We start from the raw sequence: 21945 nt of genomic DNA on the forward strand, positions 1-21945 counted from the left end.
AAAAAAAAACTTACTGTATAGCACAGGAACTCTACTCAATGCTTCTTAATGGTCCATATAAGACAAGAATCTAAAAAGAGTGGGTATATGTATAACGGATTCACTTTACCTTACACCTGAAACTGACATAACATTGTAAATCAACTATCCTCCAATATTTTTTTTTTAAATAAGGATAACAGGAATAGTAATCCTTCAGAGTTGAGGTAAGGATTCAGTGAGATAACTCAGGTAAGAAGTAAATAAATGTTAGCTACTATAGTAATAAAAATTACTTTTTTATGACTATTCATACAGTTTTAAAATTTTCATTCAGGTATGACTCATATGCAATACATGCCCAGATGTTAAGTGTTTAGTGTGACATCAACCACGTTACCACCACCCAAAGAACATATTATCACATCCTAGAAAGTTCTCTCACCCCTCCCCAAGAGGCAATCACTTTTTGACATTTGTTATCATGCATTAGTTTTATCTGTCTTTGAAAGTCATAGAAATGGAATCACAGTATATTTCTGAGTGCAGATTTTTCTTCTTTTTTTCAACATAATTTTTATTTTAAGATTTGTGAATGTTGGGCTATGGACATGCTCTATGGATCTGAAATTGGTTCCTTTTTACTGCTGAGGAGTTTTCAAGGATAGTGACTTTATCACAATCCACTTCCCCATTCAGCCTGCCCAATGTGGTCGCACTGTTTTGTTTTATATCCCCAGAAGCAAGATGGAGTTCCAGTTGCTCATGTCCCCTACAACATTTGCTGCTGTCATTCTTTCTGAGTTTATCTCCCCATTTTATTAGTATTGGGTGCTCTAAATTGCTCATCTTGGCACTGTTATGGTCCTAGGCAGATGCCACCTTTGCAAAACATTTATTGTGGAGCTCAAGTATTTTTACTTCTTCCATCAGCTTCAGTTCTTTCAGGACCTTCAAAATTAGAGGAGAGAAAATCATTCTGAAGTTGATGGTTTCAACACAAGTTACCAGCTTACTTTCATCTCTGAGTGGTTCCTCTCAAAAGCTGTATCTGCAGGATGAAGACATCACTAGCTCTTAGGCCAGACCTTCTATAAGAATCTATTCCAATCTGGCTTGGGGCTGCTATGTCATCACACCCATCTAAAATCCTGTAATGAGCAATGGTGGTAAAGACCTCTTGACTGAATGTGCCTTGAATCCATCCCCTCCATCTGTCTCATGATGGTGTCCCGATATTCCTCTGTGACCCCCTACCCTCAGCTTTTAGTCCTTACAGTCAGTTTCAGGTTGTCCCTACTCTCTGGTTCCAGATTTGCACCCATAATGCAATCTGGGTCTATCTGTGTCATACAACATGTCTCATAGATGGATGTGTGATGAAGTCCAATGTCATGGGCTCTTTTTGTCGGAGTTATTGAGAAAGAGACATTCTCCCCTGGGATTGTTAAATAGGTAGCATGGAAACTTATAACTGCTGGGCCAAACCTTCTAGCTCACGGGAAGAGCCTAGCTGAGAGAAAAAGCACAGCCAAGAGAAGGGGAGAGTGGCAGCATTTGCATCTTTGTAGGGCTCAGTGGTAAAGGATCCACCTGCCAATGCAGGAGACACGTGTTCGATCCCTGGGTTGGGAAGATTCCCTGGACTAGAAAATGGCAACCCACCCCAGGATTCTTGCCTGGAAAATCCCATGGACAGAGGAGCCTGACGGGCTATAGTCTATGGGGTTGCAAAGAGTCGGTCACGACTGAGCACACACACGCCCACACAATACACAGCCTAATTAAGGTACAACTGACGTATTATAGTTGTACTATTTAAAGTGTAAACTCTGATGAGTTTTAATAGATGTGCATACTGTCGAAACCATTATCAGAATCAAGTTAATGAACACAACCCTCATGCCCCGAAGTTTCTTTGAGCTATTTTGTTATCCCTCCCATCACATAACTCCCATCTCCAAGCAACCTGCTTTGTCACTAAAGATCAGTGTGCACTTTCTATAATTTTATGTAAAGAGAATCATACAAAATAGACTTTATGTTTCAGTCTGGCCTCTTTAACTCTGCATAATTAATTTCCATCCATGTAATACATTTCATGACATTTTAGTGCTGAATAGTGTCCCACTGTATGACTATACCATCTTGCTTTTTAACCTATTCACTTCCTGTTGGGTGTTTGGATAATTTCCCATTTAGGTCTATTATGAATAAAGCTGCCATGAATACTCAAGCAAATGTCTTTTTGTAGTATTTGCCTTCACTTATTTGGGAAAACTCCTAGGGGTGGAATGACTGGTTGTATAATAAGTGAACGCTTAACTTTCAAAGAAACTAACAAACTGTTTTGCAAAGTGGTTGTTCCTCATATTACTTACTTTCCTGCCACCAGAACATGAAAGTCCCTCTTGCTTCACCTTGCCGACCCTTCGTGTGGACAGTCTTTTAATTTTTAGCCGTTCCAGTGATTGCATATCATTAGAGTTTTGATTTTAGTTTCTATAATGATTAATGAGGAACACATTCTTTTGGGCCTATTTACTATTTATGTATCTTCTTTGGTGAAGTGTATGTCAAATACTTTTGCCCATTACTTTGCTAGGTTGATCGTTTTCTTGGTATGGAATTATAAAAGTTCTTCATATATTCTAGATGTAAGTTTTTGTCAAATATCTGTTTTGAAAATATTCCTTTTTAGTTTCTGGTTTGCTTTTGACTTCTGTCTTTTAAAGAATAGCATTTTAAAATTTTAATAAGTTCTGTTTTATTGATATTGTTTCTTTTATCATTTCTGGGGGGTTTTTTTTTGTGTGTGTATGTGTGTGTCTGCATGTTTTATTAAAGAAATATTTGCCAGACTTAAGGTCACTGAGATTTTCTCCTGTGTTTTCCTTTAGAAGTTTTATATTTTGGCTCTTATATTTAGATCCATAACTCATGAGTTAAATTTTGTATGTCATGCAAGTACTGAGATTCTTTTTTATTTACGATGTCTTTTTATAGCTAATCAATTATTATTGAAAAGATTATTCTTTCTTCCAGTGAATTGTCTTAGAATATTTGTGAAAAGTCAGTTGACCATACATGTATGTATGTGTGGGTCTATGACCCCCCTATTCTGTTCCACTGATATAAGTATATATTTACAAAAATGCTACACTGCCTTGATTCCTCTATGTAACCAGTGTCGAAATCAGATAGTAAAAGCTCTCTGACTCCGTTTCTCAAATTTGTTTTGGTTATTTTAAATTATTTGAGCTTCCATATAAAGCTTAGAATTAGCTTATCAATTACTAAAAGAAAAGAGCTTGCTGGGATTTTGATTAGAGTTTGAGGAAAATAAACTTAAAAAGGCTGTGTTTTCTGAACTACAGATTCTGTATATCTTTCCATTTTTAGGTCTTCTTTATTTTGTCAATTTAAATTTTAGTGTACAGGTATTGAACATCTTGTAGCAAAATTATTCCTATGTATTTCATTTAAAAATTTTTCTGATCCTTCACTACTAATATACAGAAATACAATTGAACTTTTATCCTGTACCTTGTATATTACTTTAAATCTATTTGTCTGTGTCTTCCATTGGTCTCCAATTCGTGTTACGCTCGATTGTTCTGTTAAGCATTTGAGTATTTCTTATTATTTGCCTCAGTCTCAATGCCCTTACATGTGTTCTTGGTCCTATCACGTCTTCATCATGATGACCAAGTTCATCCTGAGTGCATCACTGGGAACGTGCTATAACACTCAATTTATTCCCCAAGGTATTAACTCTTACCCAAGAGACATCCTTCCCAAGATATTTTGCCATGGATTTTCAAGAGGGACCAGCTCAGCTGCAACAGATAAGTAGGTTTAGTGCAACCTCTGTCCATACCCCAATCATTCATCCATTCTTTAGACACATATGACCCAACAATTTGTATATCTGGTTCCCAGAATATTCCAACTAGAATGCATAACTTGTGAAGCTCTGGATTTTGTCAGAATAAAGGAGCAAGCATTCCTTCATATCCTCTATGGCAATGATTATGGGGAGGGCTTCGTAGTGTAGTGTGAATTATAGAAGCAACAAATCAAAGATCATTCAATACTAAAAATAGACAGTTAGAAATGAAAGTGGGAGGAAGGGAGGCCCATTCACAATAGTCATAAAAACTATAAAATATCTATGAATAAATTTAGCAAGCATGACACTTATCTGAGTAAAACTATAAAATTTTATTGAAGAGCATAAACCATGATCTGAATTAATAGAGAGACATAGCATGCTCCTGTTTGGGATGACTTTGTATCATAAAATATCCACCCTTTCCAAATTAATGAAACTATTTACTAAAATTTCCAGAATTTCTCATTTTTTCTTTTTTTTTTTCCTCCTTCTTTTTTCTTTTTCGTTTTGGCTATTTCTTAGAGGAATAGAAAAAAATAAGTTCACTAAAAATTTTGGATTTTTTAAAAGAGAAGAACAGAGGAGAAAAAATTATGCTATTACCTATATAAAAACATACTCTAAAAATTCTCTAATCAAAACAGTATTGGTGTAATAATAGATACTGTAGTAGAAAGTAATAAAGAATATAGAATAGATCCTGGTATGCAAGTAAACTTAATATAAGACATAGATGATATTTTAATTAAATGAGAAAATAAAGATCCATTTAATTGAAGGTCTGGCATAACAGATCCTCCCTCTATCTGTATCTAGGAAGATACAGAGCTTAATCCCTACTACACATGACCACAACATATGGAAATGAACTCCTGGTGGACAAAAGATGTAATGAAAGTAATTCATACTAAAATGTGAATACAAATTCAAGGAAAATATTTGTAAGATCTCAGGTTGAAGGGAAGCTTCTTAAATAACAGAAAACATTCAAAAACCACTAATGGAAAAATAAATTAAGGAAAAAGATATTATAAAAATCAAAGGACTAGTAATAGATTGGGAAAATGTATAAATATGAAGCATTGCAAATAAAAGATTAGTACTTATATACAAGGCTTCCCAGGTGGTGCAAGTACCCAAAGAAGAATCCACCTACCAGTGTATTAGATATAAGAGACATGGGTTTGATCCCTGAATCAGGAAGATCCCCTGGAGGAGGACATGGCAGCCCACTCCAGTATTCTTGACTGGAGAATGCAATGAACAGAGGAACCTGGCTGGCTATGGTCTACAGGGTCGCAAAGAGCCAGAAACCGGCTGAAGCTACTCAGCACGCATGCGCATTCATATACAGGTGATTCACAAATGTTTCGGAAAAAACCAAGCATCTAAAAAATACAAAAAAACATGGCCAAATGATACCAATAGAGTATTATGAAAGGTAACCATAGGTGCTCAATGATATCCAAATCACAGTTGAACTTTATACAAGCCTCTGTATCAGTAACATGAAGGCTAGAATAGGTCTCTCTGTGCATTAAGTGGCTATTCATGCGATTGTTACAGGACCAGGCTCCTTCCATCTGCAACCGTGCCTGTCTCTAAGGCTGAGGTCTCTGCATTAGGATGACAGTTGGAAGACAAAGGATGAAGGATCACACATGGGAGGATTTCGAGGAACAGACCTGGAAGTGAAGGACATTACTTCCTCTCACAATTCATTGGCCAGAACTCAGTCACATGACCCTAATGAATTGCAAGAAAGTCTGGAAAGTGTGGTCTGTTTTTCGAGCTCCAGAAAAAGAGAAAAATGGAATCTGATGATCAGCTGGAACACTGCCATAATTTGGCGATTCACAAGAACAGGTATTAGTGACCAATAGACATAGGATAATATCCTTGCATATATAAGTATTTGAGAAAAGTAAATTAAAATACCACCTCTCATTCAATAGACTGAAAAAAATACAAGTGTTAACACACAAGTATGGCAAAGATATGAGGAGAAGAGATTCTTTCATGTGTTTCTGCTATAAATAAGAAATGCTACAGTCTATTTGGGAAGCTGTCTGGCAATGTCTATTACACTAAAAAAAAAATCACATGTAGCCTCCAAACCAGAAAGCCCACTTCAGGAAATCTATTCCATAAATACAACTGTATGAGTGAATAAAAATATGGATGCAGAGATGTTATCAATGCATGTTTAAAACGACAAATACATGTCAGAAACATCCTGAATGTTGACGAATAAAGGAAGAATTGAACAAATCTCAGTATATTTATTCCATGAAATAACATGAAGTTATTTTTTTAAAAGACTAAATTAGACTTACACATTAGTCTAGAGTTATGCATACAATGTAGTGTTAAGCGAGAAAAACAAAGAACAAGAACTTATTTGAGTATTGCCTAATTCTGTAAAATAAACAATTTTTACAAAACATTGTTCTGTGTGCAGGTTTGCATATGATTATGTGAGTAATCGCTGAGGTAGCCAAGAGATACTTTACAGAAACACACAAGATGATCAACAAATAAAGTAAATGTCCTGAATTTTATGAGTTAAATCATGCATCCATATATGCACTCAGGTAACTGAGCCAAACACCTTGCTGGGTGTTGTAGTGGTGAAGTGAAGTGAAGTGAAGGTCACTCAGTCGTGTCTCACTCTGCAACCCCATGGACCATACAGTTCATAGAATTCTCCAGGCCAGAATACTGGAGTGGGTAGCCTTTCCCTTCTCCAGGGGATCTTCCCAACCCAGGGATCGAACCCAGGTCTCCTGCATTGCAGGCGGATTCTTCACCAGGCAAATGCACCGGACATGATACATACTTAAAAGCAGCTTGCAGTCTGCTGTGATGCTGCTGCTGTTGCTAAGTCACTTCAGTCGTGTCCAACTCTGTGCAACCCCATAGATGGCAGCCCACCAGGCTCCCCCATCCCTGGGATTCTCCAGGCAAGATCACTGGAGTGGGTTGCCATTTCCTTCTCCAAAGCATGAAAGTGAAAAGTGAAAGTGAAGTCACTCAGTCGTGTCTGACTCTTAGCGACCCCATGGATTGCAGCCCACCAGGCTCCTCCATCCATGGGATTTTCCAGGCAAGAGTACTGGAGTGGGGTGCCATGCTGTGATGTTAGGTGTGAGTAAATAAGCAAATGCAATAGTGTTAGAAATGCTTTAATGGGAAATTTTCAGAAGAAGGAGAGTAGGGGATCACTATTTATGCTCATCTGAAAACAACAAGTACCTAGATATGTGACCTTGATCATAGGGCAGAGAAAACTTCTGGACTCAGTTTCCCCATTTTTAATTGTGCTAAATCCCATCTAGCTTACAGGGTTGGTGTAAAGGCTGATTGAAATAGCAAATATAAATTGCTCCTGGAAAATGGTGGGATCTTGGTGAAATAAGGTACCTTTGATGTTCTCTCCCTTGAATCACTCCCCTGTGCCTTTTCTTCAGATATTAGACAGGTTGCAGGTGTTGGAAAGGAAGCATTTTTCCCAAACCTACATCCACTTCATCTCTCAGGTTTCATTCTCTGAGAGTAAATGAGATAGCTTCTGTTACTGAATAGTATTTATTTTATTAGTTATTGTTTTTTAGTCACTAAGCCATGACTGACTCTTTTGTGACCCCATAGACTGTGGCCTGTCAGGTTCCTCTATCCATGGGATTTCCCAGGCAAGAATACTGGAGTGGGTTGCCATTTCCTTCTCCAGGGGATCTTCCCGACCCAGTGACTGGACCCATGTCTCCTGCATTGGAAGGCAAATTCTTTGTCACTGAGCCACCAGGGAAGCCATTTATTTTATTAACCTTTTCTTTTTTAAATTCAAGTATGTTTATGCTACATTGAGTTATTTTCAGGTGTACAACAAAGTGATTCAGTTATGTACATATGTGTGTGTGTGTGTGTTCTGCTTCTGATTCTTTTCCACTATAGGTTATTTATAAGATGTTGAATGGAGTTTCCTGTGCTATTTTATATGTAATAGTGTGTGTTTGTTAATCTCAAACTCCTAATTTATTAGTTTTGAACAGTATTAGCCAAGAGGTATGTCTGAATAGACCCAGCGTGACTTTAGTGATGTAGAATACCTTCATGCCTGGCTCCTTGAAAATGCCCAAAGTAGTTCTCAGGCACCAGGATTGTGTTTGTCATGAGTGAGACCCCAACAACTCACAGCCGCATCTAAAGATATCCAAGATCATGCCTGTAATTGCTTTTGTTCATCGTCCTCTTTTTATTTGTACATTAAACATTTTTAATGGCAAACATTGTTTATTAAGAATGGTAGTAGAAATTTGTTTTCATAGTATCCATATAATGTGGATATACCCTTCTGTGACAGTATCCTGGTTTCATTTTGAGAAGCCACTCTCCCCAGTGCACCTGTCCTGTTATTTTAATGGGAATGACCATAACCCCAGATATGAGGATGGTGGACATATGACCAAAATCTGGCAAGTCAGGCATTTAATTCATAAGGAAACTGATTGGTTGAGAGCCAATAGACATCAGCTTCTGAGCTTCTGCTAGTCCTATTACAAAAGAGAAGGATTCTTTTTACTAGGGTCTTCTGTAACTTCCAGAATTCACCATTTAAAGAGAAACATACTTAGGATTTTATGTGAAATCTCCTAATGTTTTAATATTTACAACTAAATCAATTTTAAAAAGAAGCTATATACTTTCCAAGTAAAACATATTTACAGGGATGATTGCAACCAGTGAGTGGTGCATTTTGTAAACTCTGGCATAGACATTTCAACAAGGCACGCCTGCAGATCAGCCCTGTGAACTATTCATCCAGAGTGGTCAAAGAAGGGCAAATAAAGAGGATGGCTGAGCATTTTATCCTGCCATCCTCATAAGATGAGTGAATCATAATAATTTTCTTTCTATTCATTCAGCAATAAAGCAGCAGTGTTTACAACATCAGGTCTATGGTTAAACATACAGATTTGTATCCCATCTCAGTTGCTTATTAGCTTTGTGATGGTGTTAATAATAGTATCTACCTCCTAAGGTTGTTTAAAGAGCAGGGTGGGGTAATTGGTCCTCAGAACTGCTTGATGATCTCTTTCAAGAAAGAGGATCACTGTGGAAAGAAGATAGGCTCCCCAGTCACCCATCATCTAAGCCATTGTAGCAGATCTTTTGATTTTTTTCTCCCACTCTGGAAGCAGTTTCCAAATCTCTGCCTCAATCTCAACTAATGTGGTATCTCTTCTTTCTTATGTGTCTTTTTTTTTTTTTTTTTTTTTTTACTTTTTGGCCACACCACACAGCTTGTGGGATCTTAGTTCCCCAACTAGTGATCAAACCTGAGTTCTCGGCAGTGGAAGTGAAGAGTCTTAATTACTCCACTATCAGGGAAGTCTTCTTTGTGCATCTTTTGCACAGACAAGAATCAAAACAATCTCTTTTCCATGGAACATCTCTTGGAAAATAAGCGATGTCTTATCTTTAGGGTTATTTGGGTTTAGATTTATCTTGGTTTTCTTATTTTTCTTTCTCTTTAAGAACAATATCTCCTTTTAGCCACACTCTTTTTTTTTTTTTACCTCTCCATTTATATGTTGGCCTTTGGCTTCTCTTTTCTCTTTCCTTTTTCTCTTCTCCACATCCTTGCTTTACACATTCCTTCCCCCCACATTTCGCCCTTTCTTCCTATTTTTACATCTGTATAGTAAGAAAAAAATAACTGAATCTTTATGGCTGTTTTAAAGTGTAGAAGAATACATTTAAGATTTCTAACATTGCCAGGATATAGCAGGTTCTTCTTCCTTTTCCTGTTCCTTTGAACGTGTCCTCTTTTTTTCCTTGCTCTTGTTTCCTTACTTAGCTCCTTGGCATCCGCCCTCTGCCTTCCACCCCCACCTTTTTCCTGCCAGGTTTGTATCAGCACCTTCTTCACCCCCGCAGCTCAGGAAGGCGGCTCCCTTCATTCCAACCACCAGCAGCCCTTCCTTGGCTTTTTATTGCTCCTCCATTTGAGAAGCACAATGTCAACCTTGTTATATTGTTAAGATGATTGACTACACATCACAAGAGAAAAGAGTCACATTTCAGAAATTGTCTTAATAAAGATTATTTGCTCTATGCACATGTCAATTACCTTTGTCAAAGGACTGTTGTAGATGCTAGAAGGAGGATTGCGTGGAAGTCATCAGGTAAAGTTTGGTTGACTCTTAAAGTTCTCTCCAAGGTGCTGAAACTTGAACTCACTGGTTGTCTTCACTTTCTTCTCTTTGAGAGGGTGGACAGAAGATACTTATTCACAGACAAGCTTGACAGCCACAGCTTCAATAGCATCACACTTTGAGATTTCTGCATTATGTTGCCTGGAACTCATACCTTACTCCTATCATATCATTTCTTGGCTCAAGAGTTCTTAATGATTCTTTCCTACTGCAACAAGCTCTTACAGTGCTATCTTTGTGACAGCATGAAGTTCTGGCAAAGAGCATGGCTTTTGAAGTCATGCCTCCTCCATCACTAACTAGCTATGTGATCTTGGGAAGATTACTTAAGCTCCTTGCATCTCTGAAAATTGAGAGTGAGTGGGAATAATAAATATCTACTCCATAGGTTTTGTAAGGGTTAAACAAATCAATGTACATAAAATTGCTTAACAAAATCCTTGTTAGACTTTAAGTGCCCTAAGAGAGTTAGCCAATAAAATCTTTCAAAATCAAACAATATGAACACAATTTATCTCTCCAGGTGTAATAGTGTAGTGGAATTCACCCTGAACTCAATAGCATCTTCTATGTGGCCAACATGCTAGGTGTACCTAGAACAACTTTATGAGATAGATGTAGTTATTATCTCCATGTTGCAGGTGAAGAAATAAGACACTGAAAGCTTACAATGTTACTTCAAATCATTCAGCCTAAGTACTCTGTTAAAAGGTTTGCTTTTAGGTGCAAGTGAAAAATATATACCTAAAACTGTTTTATGCGAAGAAGTGGAGGATTTATTGCTCTGGTAACTGGAAACTCCATAGCGGGAATTTCTAGTTTCAGGCAGAGTAGAACCAGGTGATTAAGTGATACTGTCTGGAATTTGTCTTTATTATTTCTTGGCCCCTATTTATTCTCTGTTAGTCTTATGCTGAAGTCGTCTCTCCCCACGTGGTGGCAAAAAATGAAAAAAAACCCACACTTATTATTTTCTTTTTAACATTTTAATCTCTTGTGTAGTTCCTTTTTATTCGTATGGTTATCTAAAGCTGATTTTTGGTACAGTTATTTTACTTGTAGCTGAGCCTATTTTATTCTTGTGATTTCTATTTAATTCATTAATTTTATAATAATGCTGTTTTGGGTCTCAATTTGTTTCCTGAAGTCTGCAATAGCCCTTTCATCTCATTCTGTTGTTCTATTATCTCAACCTTGAGCTTTCATATTATTGAAATCTTATTTTAATTAGTTTTTTTCTATAGCCTGAAGTGCTCTTCATGCAATTCTATGAGCTATGTTTTCTTTCCAACAGGTTTCTTCACCTATCTTTTGTGAGTCATATTGTATGCTTCTTTATTTCTCTTTTAATTGCATTAGCAGACTTTCAGTGTTGCAATGCTTTTATAAGCCTCTTGTTCATACTAACCCTAAGTGCTCTTTCAATGCTTTTATATGAAGTATATATTAATATATAAGTGAACTGACTTTGCCATTTTGTTCTTTATCTGAAAGCTGTATATCTTTCTGATGAGGAAGATCTTGAGTCTGGGCATCGGTTTTATACCCTTCTGCATACATAAACATAGGAAGAATGTGAGATAAGGCCGAGAGAAGGCTTTGCTATAGAAATTGTTATATCTCCAAGGTTCCCCTCTCTCTCACTTTCTTTTTCTCTCCCCCTCTTTTTTTTCTCTCCCTCTCATCCTTATATTTCTATCTCTGTGTATTGCTCATTAAATACCCAAGATCTAGGTTTTCTCCCCTTAGTTGAAGTTATATGTCAATGCCTTGAGAATATTAATTCACACTTTGGATATTATGCCTAATTAGGTCTAAGGGAGCTGAAAAAAAAAGGCAGAACTTAATGGTTCCACTGGTCTTGGCAAAAAGAATTGTCTGGTAAGTAGCCAAGATTAAAAGCTGCTCTATAACTTTTAATGGGCAGCTCCTCAGACCATACCTCCTTGAACTAGGAAGTATCGATAAGCATTTTATTGACTTCTTCTCTCCTCCCTTCCAACACCCAGTATTTCTTTCGTGAATTCAAGCTGGACTAGTCTGCTGCTCTTTGACAGAATATTCTGTTTCTTTTCCTCATTCTCATTTTTTAACGTTTTAAGTTGGATCCCTTTCATTATAAAGTTGCTGCTAGCATTTTTTTTTCCTGGCTTTTACCATTTTTATTAATTTCATGAATGTTTGGGGGGAATGTAAATGTGTGATTCAACTTGAGCTTGCTCCATTTGCCCGGAAGCCCCATTAACTCCCTGAGAAAACTGATGTTCTAAGAGTTTGTAGTTCTGTAAAATACTCAGTAATTAAGTAACAGAAATAAGACTTACAGTCTGCTCTTTTATTTCCAGTTCTAGTGAGCTTTCCCTCTTGCCTACATTCTCTCAATGGATATTTTCCACTTCTACTGGGAACTGAAACAGAGAAAATAGCTTAAGCCACAGCGTGAGGAAGGAAAGGAAAGCTCATTAAAATGACAAGGCTGCTTCACATATTTCATGAGTTCATAGATTCATTCATTCAGATATGTGTTACTGAGTTTCTCCTACAGACCAAAGTCTCTGCTAGGTGTTAGGATATAAGGAGATGAGGGGATGGGGAGCAAAAAAGTCAAGATAGACAAGACTCTTGTTCCTTTGGAACTCCAGGCTAACAGGGGAGACAGATAGTAAACACATAGAGGATACATTGTGATAAGCTCAATAAGACAGCAAGCAAGTGAGGTGGCAGAGAATAACTGGGTTTGAGAGGGACAAGAACGTTACTTTACATGATGGAGACAGAGAAGATCTTTATGGCCACTGGATATATTTTTTAAGATCTGAAGGATGAGAGAAGGACAATATTGTAAAAAGAGGAAAGGAAAACAAAATGATTCAAAATGTTGAGGCAGAAAAGCTTTTGGAGCTGGGGAGAATTGGAATGGAGCCTGAGGTGGTAGAAATGTAGAGATTAGAGAGGCAGATGGAGAGGGGTGATATCAAAACAGTGGGTGGAGTTCAGGTTGAGTGCACTGAATACACCAAAGGGTATGATCGATCATCAAGTCATCAAGTGGCTTCCTGAGGAAGCCCTCCTGTCTGAGAATTCTGAAAGAGGGAAGTTTAGATGCTGGAGGTAGTGGCTCTGGTGCTAAATGACCATTACATTCTTTCTCAGAGGTGACAACTTCACAGAACTAAGTAAAGAGAGCCCAGGGTATTTATATGTTGTAAAGAGCTCAGAGATGAAAGGTGCTAGAGGAAGCCAAGCCCGTGGCTATTCTAACATTTCGAGATGCCCGCCCTAGCCTGTAATAGATTCCTCTGGCATTTTCTGCTTTCTGTCTGAACCTTGGGTAAGAATCATTTTTTTATTTCCCCAGTTACCTCTCACTTGCCCGTGTCTTCCCACTTGGTAGGATGGATGTCAAGGTTAATTCCACATCTGTAACTTCAGGAAGGGTTTTCTTCCAGGCTGCCAACCTCTTTGACGATTTGTCTTGGCTGTTGTGTGATAGAATGTCACTCCTCTCCACTCACCCTTTGAAAACAGCCTGTTTAAAGAAGGATGATTTGGGGTTAGAGTCAATAAAATCAGGTGGTAAGCAATTCTTCAGCTTGTTCGGTCCTCAGCTGATTGGCTGGGTGGCTGGAGAGCCATTTTTTGATGACAGATGTCTCCTTGCAGTGGAAGCCTGGGAGATGCTCTGTGAGTGAGCATGCAAAAGATTTGGGTAACTTAAAGATGCACCCAGACAAGAATCAAATCTGAACCATAAAGCCTTTTTTATAAAAGGTCTTCAGGGGACTCTTCTGTGGGGCTCTCCTGGGAGAATATGGGTTTCATCCAAAGCTCTGTCTCTTTAGGCAAATAAAATATCATTTTGAGCCTCTGTTTACCCATCTGTAAATTGGGATAAACATTTCTACCAATTAGCATTTCTTGGAGACTTCAGGAAGACATACGGAAGTAACCAGAACAGTGCCTGTACATTCTTGCAGCCTCTCCCATCCCTCCTGTCCTTCACCTGCATTCTGCCCCTCTTTTTGGCTTCTTCACCAGTCATTCATATCTGATTCTATGGTCTCACCAGGGAATTTGATATAGCTGTTAGCACATAAACTCTGAAGTCACATCACTTGGTCTTGAGCCGTGGTTCTGCCATTTTACTTGCTCTTCAACCTTGTGCAGCTCATTTAAACTTTGTGATTTCATTTAGCTCACCATTAAGTGGTGACAATTTCTCACAGGGTTGTCAAGATGATTAAATCTGACAATATGGAAAGTGCTGAGGATAATGCCTGGCTGGTGTTTTGTGCTGTATGAGAGTTAGTTCTTTGTACTTTATTGTTATTGTGTTGTTATTATTGCTATATACTTCTTCTAGTTCATCTTTCCAAAAGTCAGAGTTACTACCAGGAGTATTTGTCCATTGGTCCCTCCCAGAGTAACAGAGGAAAGCCACTGGCATTCGTGAACTCACATGGACCCCTGATTCATGCATTTGTCCCTGGCCTTTATTTCAAGGTAGAAGATAATATTGGCTAGATTTTGTTCATAGAGTTGAACAAAACATAAATAGATATTCTCACAGTCTCATGTTTAATAATAAAGCAATGTCCCACATAAGAAAAATAAGAAAAGTAATCATGTATATTCATAATACAAATGTTACATACTTACAATATTTCAAACAAGTGTTTGATTATATGAGGCGTATTGTAATATAAAAAATTAAGGTGGGCTGAAAAATGAGCCAGGCTTCTCAGCTGGCTCAGTTGTAAAGGATCTGTCTATCAGTGGAGGAGATGAAGGAGACCTGGGTTTGATCCCTGGGTTGGGAAGATCCCCTGGAGGAGGAAATGGCAACCCACTCCAGTATTCTTGCCTGGGGAATTCCATGGAAAGAGGAGACTGGAGATCTACAGTTCATAGGGTCACAATAAGTTGGACACAACTGAGCATGCTTGCATCCATCCATGCATAATGAGCCCAGTACAGAAACGTACAAACACACAAACCCATTGATAATAGAATAGGAAATGTATCAAAATATTAACATTAGTTACTTATCTTTTGGTGCTTCATAGACTGAAGACTCCCCAGATGACTAGAGACTAAATCTAAATCCTCAAGTAGTATTAAAGCATAGCCTGAAATGTCCTAGCACATGGAGAAATGTCTTCTATATTTTTTTTTTTTTTTTTCAAGAACTTTTAAGTTTATTCTGAATCAGATTAAACTGTGTTCAACATGGCTCATTTCTTTACAAGTCATAATCTTGAGTATATACTAAAACAGCTAAACAGTTCTAACGCTTTTTCTTTGCTTATACTGGACACAAAGCAGTGTAACTATATAGAAGGCAATGCCGGCATGGTGTACGGGACGTGAAGTGTGGTGAGGGGACCCTGCCCCGGTGACTTGGTGGGCAGGTGAGGAACCCACCCTGTCCCCGCCTGAGCTCTCACTCCATCCCCTTGACATTGAGTCAAACAAACAAAATCTACTCCATAGTTAACTCTGCAATTATTGGGCTGTCTCTAGCATTCACGTTCTAAAGTTAGAAAAACAAAAACCACCAAGAGATCATACCCGACAGTTAAGACCCTTCTCCCTCTGCAGTGTGGACTTTCTGATGTTTAGAAAGATTGGACTTACTACAGAAGGTCTTCCCACAATCACTACACCAATAGGGCTTTTCCCCAGTATGGATTCTATGGTGCTTATTAAAATTGGAGCTGTGGTTGAAGGCTTTCCCACACTCCTTGCACTTATACGGCTTCTCTCCAGTATGGAGTCTCTGGTGAGAACTAAGACCCGCGTGCTGACTAAAGCTCTTCCCACACTCATTACACTGATAGGGCTTCTCCCCGGTGTGTATTCGGTAGTGGCGAATGAGGCTGCCTTTGCCACTGAAGGCTTTGCCGCAATCTTTACACTGGTAAGGGGCCTCTTCAGTGTGCATTCGCTGGTGCTTAAGGAGGTCTGAGCTCTGACCGAAGGCTTTCCCACACTTACAGTCATAGGGCCGGTCCACCAGGTGTGTTCTGTAGTGAAGGGTCAGGTTGGAGCTGTGGCTGAAAGCCTTCCCACATTTGGTGCACACATATGGTTTCTCCCCAGTGTGTGTTCTCCGGTGTTTAGTGAGGTTGGAGCTATTACTAAAGGCCTTCCCACACTCAGCACATATATAACGTCTCTCTCCTGGGGCGGGTTTAGTCACTACTTCTCTACCTTTAGCAGAACCTTTGTCTTGGAGAGGGGTTTTTGTTCCTCTTTCCTTTTCTGGATTTACCCACTGCCTTTCTAACCTGGCCTCACATTTATCGGCGATAATCATGGGAAGTGTATCCCTTCTGAATCCTTCTGCATGAGATTCTTCAGAACTTCCCTCCTTATCTGTTGATTTCTCATTCTGGGTCTTCGACTTACGATCTCGAACCTTCCTCAGTGCTGGAGTGAACTTCTCCTCTTCACCAGTCTCTTGGATGTAGAGGGGCCCCCAAGACTCGTATCTGTGACTGGTCTCCACAGACTCTAGCTGCGGGCTGCTCAGGGACTCCTCTGCCGCTCCTGAGGGTGCCATCTTCTCCCATGACCGTTTCTGCTCACGGGGAGGTGGGGAAGCCTGTGGTGCCGGCTCATCCAGCTCCCGTTCCAGATCCTCCAAGAGAGTGACGGCCTCTTCGGCGCTCTCAGGGCAGTGCTCCTGCACCCAGGCCTGGAGCTCCTGGGGCAGGATGGTCAGGAACTGCTCGAGCACCAGCAGCTCCAGGATCTGCTCCTTGGTGTGGATCTCGGGCCGCAGCCACTCGCAGCAGAGCACCCGGAGCTGGCTGAGTGCCTCCCGGGGGCCAGGGGTGTCGTGGTACCCAAACTGCCTGAAGCGCTGGCGGAATATCTCCATGGGAAGGCGCTTCCCTTTCTCTTCCTCCTCCTCAATCTTCACAATCACAGGCCCCTGCTCCTGTGGAGGCCTAGGGCCCAGAACTGTGGTCATGCCCAGCACCTTCATCTCGGAGGTACTCCAGAAACAGCTGTCACTGCAGACAGGATTCCGTGGAGCAGGAATATTGGTTCTTGAGGGCTACACGTTAAACCGTGAGTCAGAGCCGCTCGGGCCGCTGGGACACCTCCTGTCTTCTATATTTTTAAAAAATCCTATATTCTTTAAAGTACCACTGCATTAAAGAGTAGTATCTTTACATATCAGATTCAATATACAGGCAAAATTCTTTGCTGTGTGGCTGTTGCAAAAATTTCAGAACCCAGACCCCATAAATAAATCAGTATGAATTTTTTAAGTGATTTTTTTCCCACATAGTTCCAGTTACATTAACTATTTGAGAAGTTTTACCATTTTTGCTTCATAGCTTCCCACCTCCATCATACTGACTCATGCTTCTGATCATCACAAATAGATCATTGTGGAGCAAAATCTAACTTTTCCTAAAAAGCTTGGAATGCAATATGTTCCAGGCTATGGCTCTCTACCTTCTGGCATCCTGGAACCTGCACTCAAAGATCATCTTCTCCATCAACACTTTCTTCATCAGGGTAAGTAGGATGTGTTTTCTTCTCTGATACCTTCAGTGTTGAAATAGATACATGAGTCATGTTGGGGATGGGGGTGGAAAGGGAAGGGCCTTGTCTGGTTTTGAAGACAGCTCTTAAACAAAAGGAGTGGGAAGTTCAGTTCAGTTCAGTTCAGTTCAGTTCAGTCGCTCAGTCATGCCCGACTCTTTGTGACCCCATGAACTGCAGCACGCCAGGCCTCCCTGTCCATCACCAACTCCCAGAGCCCACCCAAACCCATGTCCATTGAGTCGGTGATGCCATCCAACCAACTCATCCTCTGTCGTCCCCTTCTCCTCCTGCCCTGAATCTTTCCCAGCATCAGAGTCTTTTCCAATGAGTCATCTCTTCGCATCGGGTGGCCAAGTTTCAGCTTCAGGACTGCTTGTATTTTAATTGTTATTAGTTAAGCTTCAAAGGTCCAAATCTATGCATAGACAGTGGGTGTATGTTCCAAACTTTTTTGGGAAAGACTTAGTTGCTGAGTGCAATTCGGTCCTTCCCCCTCAACCACGTGTTGTAGCATTGTGATTAAGAACACAGATGTTGGTGTCAGACAGACTTCAGTACAAATATTGGCTCTGATTCTCTCTGCATAATACAAGGATAATAACACCAGATTTACTGGTGCTTGTGGGGATATTTCAAACCTCAAAATCAAATAAAGATGAAAGGTTTTCTGTAAGAAATGATTCAATTTGCCTAGAAATACATTTTTAAAAATCATGCTTATGATACACATGAAAAGAATCTTTAAAAGATATTAGAGGACATAAAGTGTTACATAAACAAATGGAAAGGAATATTCTTTTCTTAGGTTATAAGTGAATATAAACTATTAATTATCTCTATATATTCAATATAATTTCACTAAACTGTATCAACAAGCTCATTTTTAAGCCAAAGAAATTGATATTAAAATTTATATAAAAGTAAAAATGCTCAAGAACAGTAAGAACTTTGATGAGGATTAACTTTACCATATATATGTTATTGTATATAATGAAATATTCAAAAGCTACAATAATTAAAGTAATATGGTTCTAGCACATGGATAAAGACAGATAAATGGAGAGAAATACATAATGTAAAAACTGAAACAAGTATAAAGATAAATTTACAGAGATGATACAGGAAGTGCATTTTAGTGGGGGGAAATGTGAATTAATAAATTTTATTGAGAAATTTGGAAACCATATGACCTAGAGCCCTACTTCACTCCTTATAATGAATGTATTCTAGAAACAGCAAATATTTTAACTTAAAAATAAATCAGACATTGGAATATGAGTCAATGATATTAGAAAATGAATTAAACCATACAGAATGAAGAAAGGTTGACTCACCTAACATAAGGAAAAAGATAACGATGCCTATTTTTCCACTGTTAGTCCAAATTGTACTAGAAGTTTTGGAAATCAGGCAAGAAAAAGAAATAAGAATTATATAGATTTGAAAGAAAGAAGTGGAATTTTTCTATTCACAGATTACATGATTCTATATGTAGAAAAATCAAAAAAATACATACACACACTAAACTCATTAGAGTTAGTAAATGGATTCAGCAAAGTTGCAGGGTACAATATTAACACAAAAATTAAATTAGTTGTCCCACTTTGCCTACAAAGGTCTGTGTAGTCAAAGCTATGGTTTTTCCAGTAGTCATGTGTGAACGTGAGAGTTGAACCATAGAGAAAGGTGAGCACCAAAGAATTGATGCTTTCAGACTGTGGTGCTGGAGAAGACTTTTGAGAGCCCCTTGGACTGCAAGGAGATCAAACCAGTCCATCCTAAAGGAAATAAGCCCTAAATATTCATTCTAAGGACTGATGCTGAAGCTGAAGCTTCAATACTTTGGCCACCTGATGCGAAGAGCTGACTCATTGGAAAAGACCCTGATGCTGGGAAAGATTGAAGGCAGGAGAAGAGGGTAGCAGACAATGAGATGGCTGGAAGGCATCATCAACTCAATGGACATGAGCTTGAGCAAACTCAGGGAGATAGTGAAGAACAGGGAAGTCTGGTGTGCTGCAGTCCATGGGGTGGCAAAGAGTCAGACACGACTGAACAACTGAACTACAATAACAACCATAATACATCAACCAGAAACAACAATCTAAAAAGAAAATTAAGAAAACTACCCCATTTACAATAGTATCAAGAATAAAATACCTATAAAGAAATGTAATCAAGGAGGTGAAATATTTTTATGATGTTTACGTTCACATAAGAACCTCCTTGCTATCATCATCAATTGATGGTTTCTTTTGCTCAGTCTAGCTGCCAAGAAGCTGTCAAGACTGTCCAGATAATCTATTATGAAATTATGTCTGTTTCTTTTATATCTTGTTGCTTTCCCCCAGAAGATTTTATGCCAACCTGGCCTAGACATTGATCTCCTATTCATCCTTCAAAGCCCAAATCCAGTGTTTAGGTTCTGTGTATATCTTCCTGCTCACCACCTCAGGCAAAGCTACTAGCTGCCTCAGCCTATACTCAACTTTTTCTTGAGCATAATTCTACTTAAAATTTCACACACACAGATTCTGTTGTGTGGTTATGAAATAATTATTGATGCATGCAGCTGTCTCCCACACTGCAGTGCTACACTGTGACTCCACAGAATTGTGTCAGCTATATTTACCTTCCTCACACTAACAGCGACCTGGCAAAGAGAAGTGGTTGCTGAATACATGAGTAAAGAGAGAAAGGAAAGCAACAGTCAAGGGAGAAAAACATAGAGAACATGCAATTAAAGTTACCAGTTCATCAGTTGGTGCCCAGGTGGGGGTCGAAGAGAGACTGGTGTCAAAGTCTATGGCTTTCTGGTTCTGATGGGCTTTACCATTTCAATCCAACTTTTAGCTAAAGCTTTTAAGATCAGGTCTGACTCAGGTCTGAACCTACAGGGCAGATGAGTGCCCCTTGGAAAATCAGGCGGAATGTTCTGGAGAAATCAGGGCCTGACAGGCACTGCACATAATCTCCTTCTGCACATATCCTCCTAGAAGTGGGGATAGGAGGAGTTAGACTGACCTTTTTTCAGCACCGGGACAGCAGACCTTTTGTCCAGTCTAGCCTATGTGGTAAACTAGGTCAAGAGAAGACCCCCTTTGAAAGAAAAGGAGAGGCTTGCCAAAAGCTCTGGAGTGGCATGAAACTGCTAAGTCACAATGTGAGTGTAGGAGGTGTTTTTGACAAAGAAAAAAAAAAATATTTGCATCTATATTTGGAGCAGTGATTTTGAGATAAAGACATAGAGTTACCAAAATAACCTGAAACTGATTCTGTGGAAAAGAGGCAGCAGGTTGGGGTGGGGGGACTGCTCCTTTGAAGCAGACATCTGCAATAAAAATGCAATTGGGGCTTTTATTTCCAAAATAGGCTGCTACCTGTCATGCTCCAGCTTTGTGAAAAACTCAGAGAAAATCTAAATTCCAAAGGGAAATCAGGTGATGTTCACTTAGCATTTTTTTTTCTTTTTGGTCAAATATATCAGATTTTGTGGCTGAAAAATCATAACTTTAGTAGATTTGTAGACCACAGACATATCAGATGACCCCAGATTGGGCACTGATGTGTACCCCAAACTTAGTATCCCCCTAGATGTTTCTCAAAAAGTTGGGACATGTTCCCTCAACTTTTGCCAGTGCTTTTATCTTCAAAGGATCAAAAAATGAGAAAGTATTTAATTTTTTGTTTATCTTGTGTACCTATGATGTCCCAGACACTTGGTGTCATATGTGCTGGTATCTCGTTTCACATTTTCAGCCATACTATGAGGCAGATATCATTGTCATGTATTACGAATAAATAAACTAAGGCTCAGGGACATTAAGAAGATTTGTTTCAAGTTACCTGCTCCTAAGTGCACTGCTCTCTCCAGAATCAGCACCTGACCTCTAAAGGCAAGACATGCCACAGTCTTTGTTCTTCAATGTATGGTAATAAGTGACAAAGAAGATTAAAAGCTGCCGTGCACAATAGGATCTTTACTCAGGCCAGGCATGGTGATACACACACATGCACACTCCCTCTATACACACACATATACTCCTGCATACACACATCTGCCAACACAATGCAAGTATACTCCTCGCTATTCGTTTCTTAAAGAAGAGAACACAGAGCCTCAGAGAGAATGCTGAGTCCACCCACGCTCATATAGTCAGTAAGAAATGATCCGGGTTCAATTCCAGAATCATCTGATACCATGGTTTTTTCCAAGGTATAGCTCCCAGAGATGGTGGTGGAGTCTACCTCTAGGTAGACTCTGCTTATTGTCGACCCAGTGTCTCA

At 39.2% G+C, this 21945-nt stretch overlaps 1 protein-coding gene across 1 annotated transcript; it reads right to left on the reverse strand.

The window, feature by feature from the left end:
* Nucleotides 1-15386: 15386 nt before the first annotated feature.
* On the reverse strand, nucleotides 15387-17201 carry ZSCAN21 (zinc finger and SCAN domain containing 21). The gene has a single exon (XM_020906155.2). The coding sequence runs from the start codon at nucleotides 17084-17086 to the stop codon at nucleotides 15671-15673; it is 1416 nt and encodes a 471-aa protein (XP_020761814.2). The 5' UTR covers nucleotides 17087-17201; the 3' UTR covers nucleotides 15387-15670.
* Between the last annotated feature and the right edge of the window lie 4744 nt (nucleotides 17202-21945).

The sequence above is a fragment of the Odocoileus virginianus genome, chromosome 33 (assembly GCF_023699985.2).
Source record: "Odocoileus virginianus isolate 20LAN1187 ecotype Illinois chromosome 33, Ovbor_1.2, whole genome shotgun sequence".
Taxonomy (NCBI): Eukaryota; Metazoa; Chordata; class Mammalia; order Artiodactyla; family Cervidae; genus Odocoileus; species Odocoileus virginianus.